The sequence below is a fragment of the Cavia porcellus genome, unplaced genomic scaffold, assembly GCF_034190915.1.
Source record: "Cavia porcellus strain 051 isolate PalLab524CR breed Dunkin Hartley unplaced genomic scaffold, mCavPor4.1 scaffold_15, whole genome shotgun sequence".
Taxonomy (NCBI): Eukaryota; Metazoa; Chordata; class Mammalia; order Rodentia; family Caviidae; genus Cavia; species Cavia porcellus.
The window spans coordinates 2,756,823-2,776,471 of record NW_026947498.1 but is presented as its reverse complement, the minus strand read 5'-3'; the positions used below and the strand labels follow the sequence as shown (position 1 = coordinate 2,776,471).

Below are 19,649 nucleotides of genomic sequence, written 5' to 3'. Positions count from 1 at the left end.
TCTTGGTCACTTTATTGTGCTATCACTGTAAGACCCAAGTGTGAGTGGCCTGAATTTGGGGAAGTGAGTGGGGTTTGCCCCCACTTCACACTTACTGCACAGCTACTGAAGTCCTGCCATAAGCACTAACAGCTGCGTTAGGAGCCAGTAAGACATAGTGGAGTCTGATCTTGACCCTCCTATGACTTCTAGGTATATCAGTATAAGTATACCAGTTACCCACTGAGTTAAATGAATTGACTTATTTAACCCTCACCACAGACTAGAATGTAGACATTACTATTATCTACACTTTATAAATGTGGAAGCCCTTGGCAAAGAGAAAATATGTAACTTGCTGCTGTGCAGAGAGCTAAGATTCCAACCCAGGGTGCACAGCCAGCCAATAGCAAGAGGCCTGTATACTAGTGAGCAGCTCGTGTAACCCTAACAATCCAAAGCAGGTGCTATCATGTCCCCCGGTGTACAGACGAGGAAACCAAGGCACAGGAAGTCACTGAAGGTGTCAGATTCTAAAGCCCTCGTTCACAGCCACCACGCTTAGCTTGGGTCTCAAGACCTTCCTTGTCTTGAGACAAGTAAGTCTAAAAGAAAGAAATAAGAAAATCGAACCAGACAGCAGCTGTCAAAATGGTCATCTACATCTGAACATCATAACAAAAATCTTTTTCAGTGAAAAATTGAGGGTGAGGGCAGAATAACCTTTTAAAGTTGTATAATTTTGCAGCAAGAAAAATAATTGAAAGTTTTTAGGTTATCAGATGAACAAGAGAAACCAAACAGGAGCTATTTTTGTTCGAAAAGCAAGACAATAAAATTAGTTGAGACACAGATTCCTTTGAGGCCTTGTTTAATCATTAGGAAAGCAAGCAGAGGAAAGAGAACATCAATATATCCAGAGAGATCAAAAGGGCTACCTTTAATGTGCAATTTAGTTACATAAGATGGGATTCATAATTAAGATGTTACTTTATCCCAAGCATGGAAACTTCCAACAGAAAGTAAAAGAAAGTACACTGGGCTGTGGGAATGCAGTGAACCTAGTTGGAATCCCAAGTTTGCAGTTGATTACTTGTGAGACTTTGACTAAGTTGCTTTACTTCCCTCAGGTCCATTTAACTTATGAGTAAAACACAGATATCATATATGGCAAATCATTCCATCATGTCTAGAACTTACTAAGTGCTCAGAAAACTGAAGCTTGATTCCTGCCCAGGCTGAGGGCAAACCAAATGTATCTATAATTAGACTGAATGTCACTGACCTCATTTCCTTTTTACCCTTTGAGGGAAATCTTTGCGACTTTTTATCACTGGGATACAAGAGTAGGCACATCTTAAGACACTCTGATCACAGGAAACTGTTCTCTGGCATTTCTTTTAAGACCATCTGCAATAGGTTAGGGAATCAATAATGAGGTCTTCTATGGTAGGAATGGGACAGGGAGCCCAGAACCTCTTTGGGAAGAGTGATGTTTTGTGCATGGCATGAAATTAATATGGGTGCCAATTCACAGCAACACCACACATCTGCAGAGAAGATGGCAAAGAATTCCTGAGGTCAGTGGCTCTGGCCTGTGCCACCGCCAACAACCACATCCCCACTCACTTCAGTGGAGCAGGCGGACTCCCAAGGAGGTGCATATCAGAAAATGGAACAAGTCCAAAAGTAAATAAGCAAATGCGAAGGATAGAGCCCTGCATGGCCAACCAGGGGTTGAGTGGCCCACCCAGGTTGTATACACTCCTTCTAGGTTGATTATTTTGCACATACAGTCTTTTGTGGACTTGACCTGACCACCACTGCATCTACAGAAGGCAGCACAATGATTATCAAGCTTATTCTACAAAGACAAAGCTGGGACACTAAGTGACTCACAACCAGTGACAGGAGGGTGAGGACCAGTATCCAGGTCATCTTGTGCCAGCGAGAATTAGGTTAAACTATGAGTAGTCCACACACTTGTCAACAAAATACAAAGCACCCCATTCCCACCACCAAGGTGGCAGTTCAGGAGCCAGGTGATAAGACTCATGGTCATCAAGAGCCCAGGGTCCTATCTCTTAGCTTTATTTTTGGTCACTTATCAAGATGGGAGAGGTGTGGGCAGCAAGGGCTGAGTCCAGGGCCTGCTGCTGTGGAGTCATGGGCAGAGTTACTGGAAGAGGTGAGACGGGGTCCAAAGACAGAAGACAAGTCCTCATCATGAGGAGGTAAAGGAAAAGATGGAAGCCCACACAGAAGCACACGGGTGTAAAACAGTGAGGGGTCATGGTTTTAGACTAAGCTCTGGACTAGGAACCCTCAGAGAAGACCAAGCCAAAATGGAGTCTTTCTTGCTAACTGTCACATCACCAAACTGAGGCTTTAAGGAAGCAGGCAGGTCCCCAAGACAATAGTTTCTCCTGAAAATAGACAATTTCAACCCACCTGGCTCAGTGCAATAAGATGTCATCAGTTCCTCCACTTACCAGCCTGGCCTGGGTCCCTGTGTGTCACTGACATTGCCCGGGGAAAGCTATCAACCCAGCCTTGGAAGTATAGGGACTGTCTTCCTTAACTTGGCTCAGTCTCGACAGTACAAACCCAGAGCCAGAACCCAAAGCCTGACTCCTGTCTTGGTCTCCTGCTTACTGGGGAACTTTAGCACGATGGACCATGGTTCTGTGCCTTGGTTTCCTGATTTGTGAAAAGCACATGATGTTAATGATCCCCTGCTGGGAGGTGATGGATATAAAAGAAGCTTGTGGAAGGATTAAGGTGGAATGGGATGTAGGTCACAGGGCTCACCTGATCTGTATAGATGGCTCTTTCCAAGCTTGCTCCTGGCTTCCAGCTGGTTCACTCTAAAACTAAAGGATGCATCTCTAAAGGAGGACAGGGAGCACTTGCCAGGGAATCATCAGGGTGGCTTCTCTCATACAGGTTCTTGAAGCAGCAGATCTGGACCAGGCCAGGAACCGCTCTCTGTTCCATTTTTTTCCTTCTAGACCCTCTCTGGGTGTTGCTCCCGTGGATTAGGTATGACAAGGGGACTGTAGCCTGCAGGAAAAAACCCTCCCAGCTTCACTATGAGCTTATGACAGGGATCATGCGCTCCCCGAGTCTGCCAGGGGACTTCACATTTGGCGCCCTGTGTCCCACACAGAGCCGGTGCACTACATGGCTCAAGAATGATCAGGTAAATCAGGTGACAGTGAGATGTGTGGGAAAGGTTCAAGGCCCAGGCACCTGGCACACTTTAGGAATAAGCCGTTGGAACGGCTTTGGTTTCTTACAGGTAAGAATTTCAAGATTAAGGAGATATAATTAACCCCTTTTAAAGAACTCCAGAGGATTTGGCTTTCTGAAATACTTATGTTCATCTCTGCCTTTTAAAGCCAAATACATGCAACACTTTAAGCTCTTCTTCCTAAAGTCACTAGTATGGACATAATGTCACCATGTGAGTGGCTGTTCTGGTGCAGGGCTATATACTGGGCACCACACTGTAGCATGTGGATTTGAGTTCTCAGGGCTGGCCAGCTTGTGTCTCTTGCCCCAAGCGCTTCTGCTGCCAACATCTAATCTTCCTTTCCGCATGTAATGTGTTGTAAGCTTGAAAATCAGAGAGATGTTAGAGATCGGTGAGAGGATGAGGTAGGATCAGCATGAGGGGTCCTGGAGACCTCCTAGGGCAGCAAGCAGGGATTTCATCTTATGCTCTATATGACAGTTTCACCTACCCAGGGGCAATCATGTCTTTTTTTATGAGAGCTGCTGGCTAGCTGGGGTCCAGGTGGGGGTCCTGGCTGTGGGTTTTAACCTCTCCACCCACCCTCACACAATGCCTACTTCTAACCAATCATTTAAAACCAGCCGACACATCTCCCTGACTTCACCAGTGTAGTAACAGTGTCCCCACTTAGTAATGAGTCATCTCCCCCTAGTGTTACAAGAATGTATAGAAAAGGTACCTGAAAACCCAAACTCTCTTTACAGAACACTCATGGGCACAGTCAGGGTTTTAGTTCAATTCTTGGGTCATCTTCTACCAATCTGTCCAAGATAGTCAATGTTCCACCAATTCTGAAGTTGAGTTTTAAGCCTAGAAAATCACCTGTGTTTAAAATAAACAAACATTCCCTGGTCAGACTTTCATTCTCTACCAAAACCAACACCAGCTCAGATTTGGGAAGCACATGGGTAGCATGTATGGAAAAAAAATGATGCCCAGGGGTCTGGAGCAGAGGCCAGCTCTAAAGAACAGGCAGTGAGCCAAGGCCCTGGAGCAGACTGGGTAGGACCAACTGGCAGGCTGCAGAAGGGCCCTGACTGGCAGGTGGGTTGTGGCCAGGGTCCATGCTAGGTCCCCTCCAGCAGCCTCCGGGACCACAGCAGGACTTGTCACAATGCAGGGACGAGGGCTCCCATGCAAAGGCTGGAGCAGCCTCAAACAGTGAGCTGGAGCATGAGCTTAGGGAACGTTGCCTGGTGGTTTCTTGACATTTATGGCTTGTAGGCTTTGGGTTGAATCTATACTTAGAACTTTGATCCTATGTGAATTCTTCACTGCTGTCTAAATGCTGATTATGACCATCCAGTAATCACAGCAAACTTGAGAAAAGATGATGTAACTCCCGTCACCCAACTGGCAGGGTGGGGCAGACACTTGTTAATGTACACTCTCATGCAACTGTCCATATGGCCATTGCCAGTGAGTCCCAGCAATCCCAGTGCTCACAGCCCTGGTTACTGGGTCCTTTCTCCTCACTTACAATGGTAGCTTAAAATCCAAATCTTTTGTTTTTGTATGGAGTCCAGGGGGCCTTGAACTCATTGCAATTCTCCTGCCTCAGCTTCCTGAATGCTGAGACAAGTGGGCTGTGTGCCTGGCTTTGCTAGATGCTCAATAAAAAATTCACCATTTGTCTTCTCTAAAACTTGTTCTTCCTTGATCCAACTAGTGAGGGGACACACCCCCGGGCTCTCGTGTTCACCCGGCACAGGGAACAGGAAGCTAATTCTTCCAACTCAGTAGCCATAAGGGAGGTGGCTTTTTACCCTACAACTCCTCCCCAGTGACTCTCCTGGGTCAATACAGGAACCAACTCTGCCCAGCAGGCAGCTTACACAGCTCCCTGCATCCCAAGAGTGATGAAAGCAGAGGGTGTGGGAAGGAGCCAAGCAGGTCAGGAGGGGGTGACAGCGAGCTGGCCCAGGCTCCCAGGCCCAGGAGCCCCCTGGGGAGGCAGGTGCTACATCCAGAGCAGAGGGGAAGTGCTTGGGACCTCGGCCCACTGCCAGGAAGGGACAGGGGAAGGGAATGTGAGTAGGAGCCAGCCAGCCAGACACATGTACACTGTAACCGAGTTCAAGGATCAGAGACATACTTTTTTACTAAGGTATTTACTAGATGAAATACTGGTTCTTTTAAAGGTATATAAAAATTCACATTAAGTTAAAGAGATAGAGTGGGAGTTCATCCTCTGGCATATGATTCAGTAGTTCTTCTCTTTCTTTGCAGCTGGAGTCCTCTCAGGCTGACATTTAAAAGGCAAAATCTGGAAAGAAAAACCAATGAGGAATCACTGGAAAAGTTTGATCAAATAGTATCAAACAGGCCAGGTATGTTGGCTGGTGGCGTACATTTCTAATTCTAGCACTTGGGAGGCTGAGGCAGGGGGAGTGCCACAAGTTCAAGGCCAGCCTAAACGGTGAAACCTTATCTCAAAACAAAAGAAAAAAGTAGTAGCCAACACCTTACTTGCTTAACATTAACCCTATATTTGAGTGTTGAGACCTAACAAAGGGAAACCACGAGTTTATCTATTAACTTAAGTATTTTTAAAGTACAATTTTCCTTCCACCTGGAAATCCCTTCTGGATGAAGCAGGGCTCCGGTCTCCTTGCAGGAAGCTCCGCTATGCAAGCGGCCACCTTACACCACTGACCCTGTCCCCGGACATCCGCAGGACGAAAAGAGGCATTTATGATCTCGCACCCGATCCTCCAATCTTCTTCGGTTTAATTCACAAAACCATCACTCCGTCTGGAAGATCAATCCAATCGATGATATTTCAGGTACAACTGCTGCCCCTGCCCCTCTCAATTTCTCAGCTGCTCCTCTTCCCTTACCCCTGCACTTACTGCTGAGTTTTGGTCAATGAATCACTTTTTGAAGGGCAAGATCCAGTGGCAGTAACTTCTTCTGGCTGGGAAAAGACCACAGCTCACTGAGGACCAGCGTGCAGTGGCAGGTGCCGGGGGAGTAGGTGACAGAGCGGACAGGCTTCTATCAGCTCACTTTTGTGTATTCTAGAAGACACTGCAGCTGAAGGCCAGGCATAGAGACTACGTGTTTGACCTGGTTTCCATTCTTGGTGTCGCTCTTTGCCACTGCTGTAGGAGTTGTTCTTTTACCATGACACGTATGAGATTGTCAAGACCGAAGTGACACAGCAGGGTGGGAAAACACCTTGCAAAGCACCTACTACAGATCCTTCATTCGGGGAGCACAGACCTCAGCATGGGTGGAGCTTTGGAGCCACGGGACCGGAGTTTCCCACACCTGTTGCAGAGGTGGCAGACTCAGCTACGGTGGTTTTCAAAAAACAGGAGCCCAGACCCAACTGTGTTTCTCAAAACATCCCAGACAATTCTGATCCTTAGCCAGGTTTCAGAAGCACTGAGCTGGGCCTCTCTGCCCAATGAATCCTTTCATTTTTAGAGAGGCACAGAATTCACAGATAACTGAAAACACTGCAGGGACACCCTGGGATCAAGGAAACAGCATGTTCACGTGCAACAGGGCCTTAGTAACAGCTCCCCAGAGCCTTGAGGCTTGAGCCCCACAGCGAGCTCTGGGCCTTAGATGCGCAATGAGGCAGGCACTGACCACAGGGATGTCTGGGGAGGGGACAGTCGGGAAGGGGCAGTGAGGCCAGGACGTAGACAAGGCTTGAGTCACTGTGGCTCAGGAACAGCCTGAGGGAGCGTAGGAGCAGGTAGGAAGCAGCAGATGAGGTCTGGGTTACAACAGGTCAGGAAGGGATCTGTTTGTCACATCAAAGACACATTGAGTCCTTCACCTCAGGGCTTCCAATGACCACTGCCTCCTTCCCGCCCACATCCCTGAGTTACCACACAAGCTCAGGTATTTTTAATAGGAGAAGGAGGCCGCAGCTGTAGTTATCTGCTCCAGAGCCCTGAGACCCGCTCCATGAAGAACCTCTGTCCATGCAGAGCACAGGGGCCAAATTCCGGGTACCATGGCAGAGCAGCAGGCAGGACCCCGAGCCCTACCTCAAGCCCAGTGACCAGCCTGCCCCAACCCGCCAGGCAGCTCTCGTTCGCAAAGCCTGCGAACCTTCTATTCCCTTTGGCTCTCCTTCTTCTCTCACTGCGTCTTCTTTTCCACCTCCAGTTTTTGCTGCTTTGCTTCCAGTCTCTTCCTTTGGTACATTTTCACTGCAGCAAATGCCAGGCAGAAAATCAGCGTCTTGGCTGCCAAGATATACAGCAGCAGGGGCACATGATCGAGGACCTTCAAGAAAAAAGAACCCCTGAGTGTTCTACAGGTGACACGGCATGTTTCTTTCGTGTTCCTTCATCCCACAAATATTTACTAGGCACGAAGCCAGGTGCTGGGGCTACACCTGGGACCAAGCAGACAAGGACCTGTCCCATGTCACCCGCTGCTCTGCTCATCACCCCTTTGCTTCTGGCTTTATGGGAGGGAACAGCATCAACTCCAGATATAACAAGTGGTCTCTCACAGCTTAATGAGATTTGCGGACCACGAGCCTGTGCCCTGCTTCTGGACAACTGCAAGCTCCAGGGAAAGGAGCTGGATCCAGGAGGCTTCCGCCACTCACTCCCACATGACCGTGATGGTCACTGCACCTTTTGGAGCTTCTGCCTCATTCCCTGTGTGTGAGGCTGGGCCACATTGCCTCTTTAGTACACTGCCACTTTCTCTTGGTTCATTGGCACTAGTGCTGGAAGGAAAAGCAAAATACAGTAAAACTCAAAACGTTAAAACTCAACCCTTGTTAACTGTCCCTGCAATTTCCTGTTGGGAAAATTTGTAACCCACTGCCTAAAAGGACGTCTGTGGAAAAATGGTTTCTACACTAGCCAGTTCTATCAGGGACGTGTACATATCACAACTGTATCTCAAAGCAAATACAGGTAGGACTTAATGAAATCATTGGGTTCAATTGCCTAATCACTTATTATATGTAATACCAATAAAAAGAGATTTTTCTCCCTGGAAGACACTGGAACCAAGCTTGCCCTACCAGTTTATCTCAGGTCAATTCAAAACTAGCTAGTGAAGGCATTAGCTCACACAGCCGGAAGGCTGGAAGACTTGGATGCTCTAGGCCACCACTCTGTTTTTTATTTTCCCCCCTCATGGTACTGGGGAATGAATCTAGAGCATTCACACTGAGCTACATCCCTACTCCTTTCTATTTTTATGTGGAGGGTGGGCTGTCTAGGGTGGACTCGAGCTTACAATCCTCTTGCCTCGGCCTCCTAGAATGCTGGATTACAGCCATGTGTCACCATACCCAGCTTCTCCTCACTTCTCAAACAAGCAAAGCAAGGCTCCTGGAGGTTGAGAGGCCCACCTGTGTCATGAGGCTCATCCGTGATGTGGCCAAGGGTCCAGGGGGACATTCTAACCCTTAGCAAGCTCCTTCCCACTAATTTTTGATTCTCAGTGAAATGGAGGTAATGGAACCACAACCTATACAACCGACATGTGCCTACAATATCACTGAACTTCATTGATTTAGACTTGGAAGTGGATTTCATGTATGAAACAGCATCAGAGCGGCCATATACTGGGCACTTCCTGTGCACTTAGGAATCCCATGTGGCTGTTTCCCTACATCCTCATTCTCATCCTACTGAGCCCCATGGGGCGCACACACACCGCAGGGGAAGGTTAGCAACCACTGAGGTGGGGTCTGACTCTTCGTCACAGAGTCACCCACTAACAGGTGTCCGCTTTACCATTTAATTGTGCAAATCAACAATGGATTGGCTCCTGAATTTACCAAAGGCAGCTGAACTCACACCTCTGAAGTTACCTATGTGTGGCCACCTGAAAAAGGTTGCACTGTGATACGGTAAGACTATAAAGACTATAAAGGGGCAGGCAGACTCCAATTATCCAGATTGTTTTGATTGAACTGAAATAGGAAGAACATTCAGTAGCTTGGGAAGTTTTCAACCACTAAATCATTTTAACAGCAAAGAATAAACATGATGTATGGACTTAAAGTGATACTGACAGTAATAAAAAGTATACACGTTACAGAAGCAAAGCTTCTGTAAACAGAACAGCTCAGCCTGCTGGTCTGGCTGCCAGACTCCTGTTCCCAGGCCTGTGGCTAAGCCCCCTGTCAATGGGGCCTCTTTCCTTCTGATTTCTCGAAGGTTCATATTACAGAGGCGAAGGTCTAACTCCAAGTCAGCCAAGAGGAGGACGTGCCATGGGTATTCTAGGCTGGCCACAGCACTGTCTCCTATGGGAATCAGCTGCTCTTTTCAGGCTTCTACATCTCTGTACATGAGTCACTGAGGACCGAGCAGGAAAACCCACCACTCTCGGTGACCTAAACCTAAAACTCAGCGGCAGCAGTTGCAAGAACAAACTATCCAAACTAGAAGTTGGAAAGCCCATTGAAAAGGACATGGAAGGTACACAGGCAAATGACTTCAATATTTACTTCCTATTATAGGAAGCAGAGAGGAGAGGGCAAGAGGTAGAAGTTTCTGGACTGGGAGAGGCAGCAAAGGTCAAGAACCCTAAAGGGCCAAGGTAAGGGCCCGGGGCTCCTTTCCTGTCCTTTGCCAGACGACTTTGCCGCTGTGTCCCAACTCTCTTCTGACTTCCTTCTACCAAAACACTTCCACCTCTCAAAGCATGCAGACCACTGGGGTACAGCTCAGCGGCACAGCGCCTGCCTGGCAAGGAGTCTGCTCTGAGTGGCAATGACTCTTTCTGGGCTTGGGGGGGATCCTCCTTGCAATAAGTAGCCTTCTAGGTGTTCTGAACAAAGAAGTGCTCATAATCATTGAAAAAATACAGTAAGATCCCTCACTTGACAAATACATCCCACTCCCATATATGGAAAAAATGCTGGGAGAAACTACACCAAGCTCATGAGCGGCAGCCATCCCTGGAGAGTGACATGATGTGTGACTTCTGTTTGAGCTTACTCTGAGCAAGGTGGCTACACTAAACATTTCTTTTAGTGGCTGCTCTCTTGACCAATCACCTCACGCTGCTGGTTTCTGTGATTTAAACGGTGAGCTCTCTCCCCTGTCCAAGTGTACTGACCCACAGCTCTCTGTGGGCCTATCCTCTGGTTGCCCTTCAACCTCTTTTCCCATCAACTAAACCAAACACTTTACAGGAGCCACTGTGTTTAATCCCCAGCCAGCTCAAGGTGCACTTGATGCTCCTTTGGTAGTTTACTTATGACTTACAAGAGAGTTGTTCCCATGAAAAGTAAGTTGAATGCTTTGCAAGACTTAAGCTTGAATAGGGGGCAGGGCAGGCTGTTGCAAGAAAACTATAAAAGACTAGAGAAGAGGGTCATAAACATATGGAAAGTTTTCTGTGTAGGTCACTTCATAAGATCTATAGATCTCTGTCTTAGTCAATCCAGGTTATTATAACGAAATACCATAAACAGCTTATAAACAATAAGCATTTATTTTTTGTCATTCTGGAAGGTGGCAGTCTGAGATACACCACAGCTGGGTTCTGGAAAGGGGCCCCTTCCAGGCTGCAGACTCCTTATATTCTCACACGGCAGAACAAGGATGAGAGAGAAGCTCTCTGGGGTCTCTTCTGTAACAGCACTAATCCCATACTTGAGGGATCTGTCCTCCGATCTAGTTGGTTCTGCCAGGATCCTCCTCCAAATACCACCACACTGGGGTAAGGGTTCTAACATATAAATGGAGGGGAACACAAACATCTGCACATTATATTAAAGGAACCAAAATGTGAAACTTTAAAGGTATGTTTTTTTGCAAGAAAGAGACTGATCTCAAGTTAGAGGATATGCAAAGAAAGGCCTGGCCTTCCTCCAGAAGTCTGATGAATAAATGTACATTAATGTGTTTTTACTTAAAAGAATAACACAATAAAATATACTATGCTTTCATCTCTTTCTTTGATAATTAATCTGCTTCTACAGACCTGTTAGTCTTCATTTTGACAACTGAGTGCTGTGATTCAGAAGCGGAATGTTTCCTAAGGTCCCCGTGTTACAGGATTGGTCCTCAGGGTGGCGCTCTTGGGAGATGCTGCAGACCCTGAGGAGGAAGTCTAGGTCGCTAGGGTGCTACCTTGAAGGGAACTGTAGGATCCTAATCTGTTCTCTTGTGCTTCTTTGCTCCATCACATCTCCCTGGCCCTGTCACTGGGCACCGCCCCCACTATCTCAAAGCAACAACTGTGCCATCTTAGACCAAAATCTCCAAAACCAGGAGCTTAATAAAACCCTTTTCCTTACAAGGAAATTATCAGAGGTATTTCATTACAATGACTAAAAGCTGACGAATATAAGGAGAAAACAAAAAAAACAAACCATCATTGTTTAAAACTATTCTCACCTTCCAGTTCATGATGTACAACCTGTGAGTTCACTTGTGATCAATGTCACCCTCCCAGTCAGGTGCATGAGAGGGAGCTGGGATGGCAGGTCCTCGAGATCGCCAAGATCTGCTCTGGGGGAACAGAGGGGAGAAAAGAAGCAGGTCAACTTGGATGTCCAGGGCAGACCACCTTAGGAGGATGTGCCTTTGATAGAGGCAGGCATGGCAGCAGTAATGGCAGGCTCTGCAGAAAAGCAGGTGGTGAGTCTTTAACAAGGTGACCCAGGTCACCCCAAGGGTGGGGTGAGGACTCTCTCTCTCTCTGCAGCTGCCAGCTATTCCTGAGGGATATGTGCTCCCTCCCACCATTAAGAGCCCATGCCCAAAACTCACTCCACCATGTCCTGGCCTAAACGGGCACAGGTTCAGGGATGAATGTCTTTGTTTCTCAGGACCTCTGCTAACTGACCTCTGCTATCTTCGATATTTTAAAAGTTATCAGAAGGGAAGGCAGTAGATGATAGAGAAAATATTCCTAAGAAAGCAATTCATACCTAAAATATTTCCCTCTAAAGGATGACAGAAGGTAAGGCTGAAAATGACAGGGAGTGACATAGCCTGAGCATAGGACTTGCTCTGGGGCCTTAAAGGGTATGTCACTACTCTTAGGGCATGACATATACCCCTGGGGAGCCAGAAAACAAGCTCTGGATGAAAAACTTACACACTTTGGTAAATGACTCCCTTCTGAGTCCTCAGGGCCACCTGGAAGTGAGGGAGGGAGGGAGGTGCCAACAGATGCGCTCTAGGGTCCCTGTTTTTTCTCAAATTTAATGACGTATAGCATAATAATCACAGCTTACCTTTATTGTACCAGGCTGCACACATACTTCATTTAGTCTTTTTAAGAGCCTATGGGGTATAATTGACTATCTTTGCTTTATAGATGAGGACAGAATGTTTAAATAACATATCGGGGTCTCCCAAGTAACAACTCAGCTCCATGCCGTCTGGCTCCAGAGCCTTACTCTCGGTGCTATCCTGATCCAGGCCGAGAGCTCTGCTCTCAAACCCATGAGCTGCTTGTCTTTAAAAGCACTTACTATTAGAAGAAGAAAAGCAGCAGAAATTATCACAGACCTTTGGGAGGAGGACATGAACTTCAGGGAAGAACTCTGAATCACAAAAACATCTAAACATCAAAAGTCCCTACCTCATTTATTCAAGATCACAGTGACTTGAAAGCCAGTTAACAGCTGGTACAAGATAACCAAGTTTTCCCTGTGACTTCTGCAAAGTCAAATAAGCTAATGATAAGAATTTGAAACACAGTACTGTTTACATGTGCTCACTGTGATTAAGTGTGCTCATTAACTTCATGTATAAATGGCCCGCTCACTAAGCAGCAGCAGATTCTGACCCCCACTGCAAACATGTGTTCCTGAGATGTTATAATCTATCGCTAGAATTTTAACACTGACCAATCTCTAAAAATGTTACGGACTGTCTATATTGTACATTAAAGTGAAATGGTTTTAAGTTCTTTAAAATTTATTTTTACAATTCCTGCTTTGAGTAGTGTACAAAGACAGTAGGTTAGATAGCTGCTTCCCACAAATTTTCTAAGGATAAAACAGATACCCCATGAACTGATACATGTAGAGAATATTGAATCCCAAGGTCAAGGAAAGCAAAATAGTTCCACACAGCTTATAGGAGAAAATGAATGAAAACAAAATAAAACACTCCAAAACAATCCAGGGGTCTGGCCCTCTGGCAGGGATGCATTACTCTTACCAGCAGTGTGACCTTGGACAAAACCCTTGGCTTCTCCAAGCCTCAACTCCCCTGTCTGTAAATTCTTCCTCAGAAGCTGGACTCTACACACAAAGCACCATTTCCAGTACAGAAAGCATTAAATCAACATCAACCATTATCATTAGGATAAATATCTCTCTTCCACTAATGGACATGCTAAGCTTAAGAATACAAACAGGTAGCACCCAGGGCAAAAAGCAGTGATGGAAGAATAGCAGGGCATAGAATAAAGAATAATGAGGACAAGGAGAACTGGAGATCTGGACTCCTTCCTTGTTGATATCAACGGCAATGTACATGACCTGGGGCAAGCCATTAACCCTTTGAACCAGGATCCTCATTTGTGAAATCAGAATCCAGCTGGTCACGGTGGCCCATACCTGCAATCCAGCTCTGAGAGGCTGAGGAAGGAAGACTGCAAGCTTGAGCCCAGCCTGGCCAACATGGCAACTCAGCAAAACCCTATCTCAAAATTTAAAAATAAAATAAAAAAGCGCTGGGGAAGTAGCTCAGTGAAAGGTTCTGAGTTCAATCACCAGTACCAAAAAATCCAAAGAATAGTTCTACAACTCTGACTCATGACTTATCATCCTGTCACAGCCAAAATATACTAGCAGCTGCCTCAACTTCATACCTTGAGTGACAAATTCAAGTTTATTTAAGACAAAAACAGGAAGTCAATCTGCACTTGTAGTGGAAGAGGTGGAACCAGGTTGGAGGCGAAGAAGGCAAATCATTCTGATTAGCCACGGTCACAACTGGAATCACAACTTCTCGCTTTCCCGAAATGATATGCCCAAGTGGGCATTTTCATAGGACACTTGAAGCCTTCTGGAGATGAGAATAAGAAAGCTAAAAATATCAGTAAGCTATTTGCTCTGACATCAATAAGTACACTCAATGTAATGTTAGACAAGCAGCTGGTATCCAAGGGCTGAACTGCAAAAGTCACCAAGATGTGGACAGTTTTGAGGGGCAGTATCTGGGAAGGGCAGGGAATTTTAAACGTCCCTTGGAACTACCTAGTCTTAGCTTCAACCTCAAAAATAGCAAATGGCTTAGATACAACCCCATATATTTCTATTTTTCTAATTTCCTTTATTGCAAAAAAAATCTTGATTTTTGCCTTTGCCAAGTTTCTTTCAGAAACAAAAGCTATTCATTATTATAGGACAACGGATAACACCATGTTCTTCTTGGCATGTCTGATAAACTGAGAGGTCAGTGTACTCGACAAGTTCCTGCCTCCCATCACCCTCACCCTTCCTCTCCAAGTTCTGAAGCTGTGCTCATTTCCAGTCTTTTACACTTCGCCAATCATCTGAACCAGGGATCAATGTGAGCAGGGAGTGGATACATGGTGACCTTTTGGGTAGCACTTGGCCCTCTTTGCTCTGCCCAGGGCCTTCAGGAAATCTGACTCACTTGATCTCTGCTCCTCTGACTTCACATCCCAACCTTTCGGGGATCTGCGGAGGAATGAGGGCCAGAGGTCTGAGCCTTTCTAACCAGCGAGGATACCTGGCCCGGCGAGAACACCTCGGGGAGTAACAGAGCACCCTGGGGCCTCGGCTCTTCTTAGGAGTAATTGGGGGTCCCGCCCACTCCTCTCCCGACCGGTTGACACAAGAAGAGCAACACGCCCCCCACTAAGATGCAAGGCTGAGAGCCTGGGCCTGTCTTCGTGCTCTTCTGCCCTTCCATTCAACAAAGCTTCCAGAACATTCATTCGTCCCCAAGATCGTCCAATCCCCACGCTCTAGCCACCAGCTCTGACCCTGCGCAGACCACGCGCCAGCTCGGAGACAATCCGCCCTCTGGGGTGAGGCCCTGTGATCTGCGACCCAGGACCAGCAGGCGTTGATCCCTGAGAGAAAACGCGAACGCAGGGCTGACCGCCCTATCCCCAGTGCCCCAAAGAAAGTTCGAGGATCCGCTAGCTCCAGTCAAGACGTAATCCACCCACACTTACAAGAGCCCAGCGGCGGAGCCTCTCACACCCGGCCAGCAGGAAAACCACGACTCCCACAATCCTACGGGGGAAACTACAAGTCCCAACGCACCGCTCGGCGCGCCAGCGCAGTGCGGCCCACAGTCGCGCAACGTAAATCGCTTTGTGCGCAGGCGCGGTGGGTGCATGAACTGTGCCTCGCTGTGTGTGGGTGATGTACTCGTGGAAGAGGACCCTCAGTCCTGAGGTGAACTGAGTTTTACTTGGTGCACACGCCTGGAGGTGTGATGTAGGCCGGGCACCGTCATCCAAGCGCTGGGGCGTTCTCTGGGGGCATACGCTCATCCTGAATCCACTGAGGTGCAGGAGGACAGCAGTGAGAAAAGACGTTAGGGAGCCCACAGACCCCCGCGGTGGCTGTTGTGTGCGCCTCGGGACACTCAGATCCCCAGAACTGTCCGAGTTTAGCGTTGGTCTTCTCGCATGACATTTGCATGCATGCGTTTTCCTTTAGGGCAACCTTAGGGCTCCCCAGTGCTAGCCTCCCAGAGTTCTGCATATAGTGAATGCTTAATGAACGCTCGCACAGCGGGGCACAGACAGAACCCATATACAAAAAGAAAGGAAGAAATACATTTGTCACGCGCTCGACTCACCCCTCGGAGGGGAAGGAAACAGGCCTGAAGGAAATTGCAGGGGCAGAATGGTGTTTGTATCCAAGAGCAAACTGAAGGGACGGCATATGGTTCCTTAGAGAGGGAAAAGTAACAAAACTACCTTTGTTATAAAGCGCTTTGAGATTGTTGCCTAATTTGAGTCAAAATAACAAGCCTGTAAAGGACACACAATAACAACCATTTCAGAAACAAGGAAACGGAAACGCAAACAGATATGCTCAGTTTTGAGGTAGCAGGTACCAGAAAGAGCGCTTGAAACCAGGAGCCTGGATCTGGAGTCATCAGATCAGCCCCTACCGTGGGTTCATGTTTAAATACCTGTGGAGCTGTCCTTTAAGAAGTAAGCCTTACTCATGTCTTAGGGAGCCAATAGAACAAATAGGAGGTGCTCTAAAAGCAAACAGCATACAGAAGAAAAATGGGAAGCTGTTTAAATTTGGAATTTTCAAACCAGTCTGGTGGGAGTTGATACTGGGGGGAGAAATTAGAGCAAAAGGTTTCCACAACTATACTGAATATATATGCCTGTGGAGAGTCAGAGTCAGCATTTCAGCCCGGCGTGGTGGCACAGTCCTATAATCCCAGCACTCTGGGAAACTGAGGCAAGACATTGGGAAGTTCAAGCCCAGTCTGGGGAACTTACTGACTTTAGGGAGACTTGGTCTCAAAATTTATTTTTTTTTCTTTTTTAAAATTTTATTTAAGGAAACACTAAACAAAACAGAAATCAGGTAGAAATATACAAACTTTCAAAGAAAAAATAAATAGAAATCACTAGATGATTACAGATTGTCCTCTTACAAATAGTTTTTAAAGGTACTAAAATGGAGCATATAAACTGGGGATTCAAACAGTGAGACTGCAGCTAGTTCTGTTCAACTATCCAACAAAAACTTAGAAATATGGTTATCAATCCTATACACTTAAACATACATGCAGTTACCCGTATCTTCAATTATGTTGAGACTGAACAAACCCAATCAGGTTATTACCACTCTGAACAAAGAATAATACTATTGCTGAGTTTCACATTATGACACTCCAGATCAGCACTGGGTATTTTAGTGTCTCTTTTTCTTCAAACCATTTGTTCATTTCATCATGTGTCATAAGATCAGTTCTCATAAACTGTTTATAGGTTCTACACATGCATGAGTCCTAAATGTATTTCTATCCTTTCTATATTAGAGGGAGAAACAAAATAAAGCAAGAAAAACAAAACATATCCCTGTAAACACATGAAACAAAAAAGACATATAACACCGTTGTACAAAGAGTTCTACCATAGTTCCTGTGTTGTCTCTTGTTATCTTCAATAGAACTGGGGATATCATCAGACGTAGTATAATTGAATTTATCAGTACATAACAGTATTAATAAAAACACAACTTTGTATATAGTATAAAATTTCAAAAACAGGTAGTGATCAAACCAGAATGTGTATTGTAGTGAGTTTTGCCATCGTCAGTGTAATTTCCTATACTCTCAGACTTGATACTATCATATCAGTTTTTGAATAAAGTCTGTTGATACCAAACAGCAATCAAACAAACCAGATTTAACTAAAATCAGTCATGATAAAATAGTATAAATCATACAGGGCTCCAGATTAAGTTAATAAGAAATTAAAGATGATTACTGTGCTATATCCTGATGTTTTTCGAATAGCTCTCTGTGCCCTCAAATCTAATGCAAGTAGACAAACTGGGACAGAATAAAATCTATCTAAGCAGAGTGGTGCAAGTAGCATGGGTTTTAAATCCTGATATACAATTAATATCTTCTGCCATCTTTTTAAAGACTCTCCCTCCCCTTTCACTTCCCCAGGGTACACTGTGCACTTTTGGGTCTCACCAAGACCCTTGGTTTTAAATTGGAGGGGCAACCTGTTATTCACCTAAGTGGTTCCAAACCTTCTTCCTCCTGGACTTGACCTCTAATTGTATTCCTTTACCTATTAAAGCCTGTCTTTCCAACCTATCCTCAAATAATCATCTAGTTGCCCCTCTTACTCTCTGGTTCTCTGTCACACAGAGCATTGTTTTCTCATATTTGATTTTCAGTCCATGTACTCTTTTTCATGTTAATTTTATTTCCTAAAAATAACATCTCTGTGGACACTACCTCCTGATCTACTCTACGTGTGGTTCTTTTTTTTTAAATTTGGTGTATCAAGGCCATCTATATTACAGATTATAACCAACCTTCTCTGCCTCATTTCTGTTATGCTCTTTTTTTGTCATCAGGTGTCTGCTTGTCTTCTTCATTCTGTTTTCTGCTCCATTCATTGAGGCCTCTCTGCCGTTGTTCCTGGAATCCTAGTACTTTTCTCTCTCTCTAGAATGCCCTGCAGTATTTTCTGTAGAGTTGGATTGGTGGTCGAAAATTTCCCAAGTTCTTCTTTGTCTTGGAAGCATCTTGTTTCTCTATTAATTTCTAGAGACAGATTTTCAGGGTATATCAATCTGGGATGGAGGTTATTTTCTTTCAGGGATTGGAATATTTCACTCCAGGCTCTTCTTGACTTGATGGTTTGTGTTGAGAAGTCTGCCATTATTCTGATGGGCCTTCTTTTATAGGTGATCTGTTTCTTATCTCTAACAGCTTTTAATATTGTTTCTTATATTGAATTTCTGGGATCTTGATTATTATATGCCTGGGTGTGGCTCTCTTTTGGTTGTAGGTGGCTGGAGTTCTGTATGCCTCACACATCTGCATATCATTTCCTTTTCCTATGTTTGGGAAGTTTTCCTTAATTATTTCTGTGAATAGCCTTTATAGTTCCTTTGTTTGTACCCCTGCTTCTTCATTCACATTCTTTATTCTCAAGTTATAGATGCTCTTGTCGTCTTCTAGCCTTTGTATTGTTACTGGTTATTTCCTTGTTACTTTTAAAAAGTTTTTCCTTTCATAATCCCACATTGCAAACCTGTCCTCCAGTTTGGATAGTCTATCCTTAGTTTCTTTCAAGCAGTTTTGCCATCTTCCCATAGAGTTTTAAATTTCCTGATAATCTCTTTGAATCTGCTTCATATATTCTATATTTTCTTTATATTCTTCATCAAATGGTTCTCTCCTTTGTTTGAGTTCCTCCCTTCTTCCATCTGTGTCTTCTTGAGGGGTGCTTAGCATCTCTTTTATGAACCTTCTAATATCTTGCTTTACTTGGTGTCTTAGTTACTTTTTACTCGTTGCTGAGACAAAATACCTGAAGCCCAAATTGGGAAAGGAAAGGTTTATTTCTTACAGTTTTTGGAGGTTTCAGTCCACACTCTGTTGGCTCCAAGACAGGCGGGTATGGCTGGGCAGCAGTTCATGGCAGCTGCAAACAGCAAGCAGGAACCAGCAAAGAGCAAGACACACCTTCTTCCTGCCATTACATCACATCCTGGCTCCACCCCTATGTGGGTGGAGCACTGACACCATCAATCCAAGCACTAGACAATGAACCAATCGCAAATAAACAATGCAAACTCATGAGGCCTGGGGGCCACAGACATAAACCATGATACTTGTCTAAATATTTCCCTTTTGAACTCATCTGTGAGGTCCCAAAGATATCTCTTTATGTCCACTGGTGCCATGTCTGATATTGCATG

General features: G+C 45.4%; 1 protein-coding gene across 2 annotated transcripts; it reads right to left on the bottom strand.

Moving 5' to 3' along the window:
- Positions 1–7,359: 7,359 nt before the first annotated feature.
- Smim11 (small integral membrane protein 11) lies at positions 7,360–15,494 on the bottom strand. Of its 2 annotated transcripts, none has more exons than XM_063224448.1 (3): positions 15,395–15,494; positions 11,623–11,736; positions 7,360–7,525 (listed from the first exon to the last, which is right to left on the bottom strand). In XM_063224448.1, exons 2-3 carry the CDS (start codon positions 11,632–11,634, stop codon positions 7,379–7,381), a joined length of 159 nt encoding a protein of 52 aa, XP_063080518.1. In that variant the 5' UTR covers positions 11,635–11,736; positions 15,395–15,494; the 3' UTR covers positions 7,360–7,378. The 2 variants fall into 2 exon arrangements, with proteins under 2 accessions (XP_063080518.1, XP_063080519.1); XM_063224449.1 differs by lacking the exon at positions 15,395–15,494 and adding an exon at positions 14,848–14,865.
- Between the last annotated feature and the right edge of the window lie 4,155 nt (positions 15,495–19,649).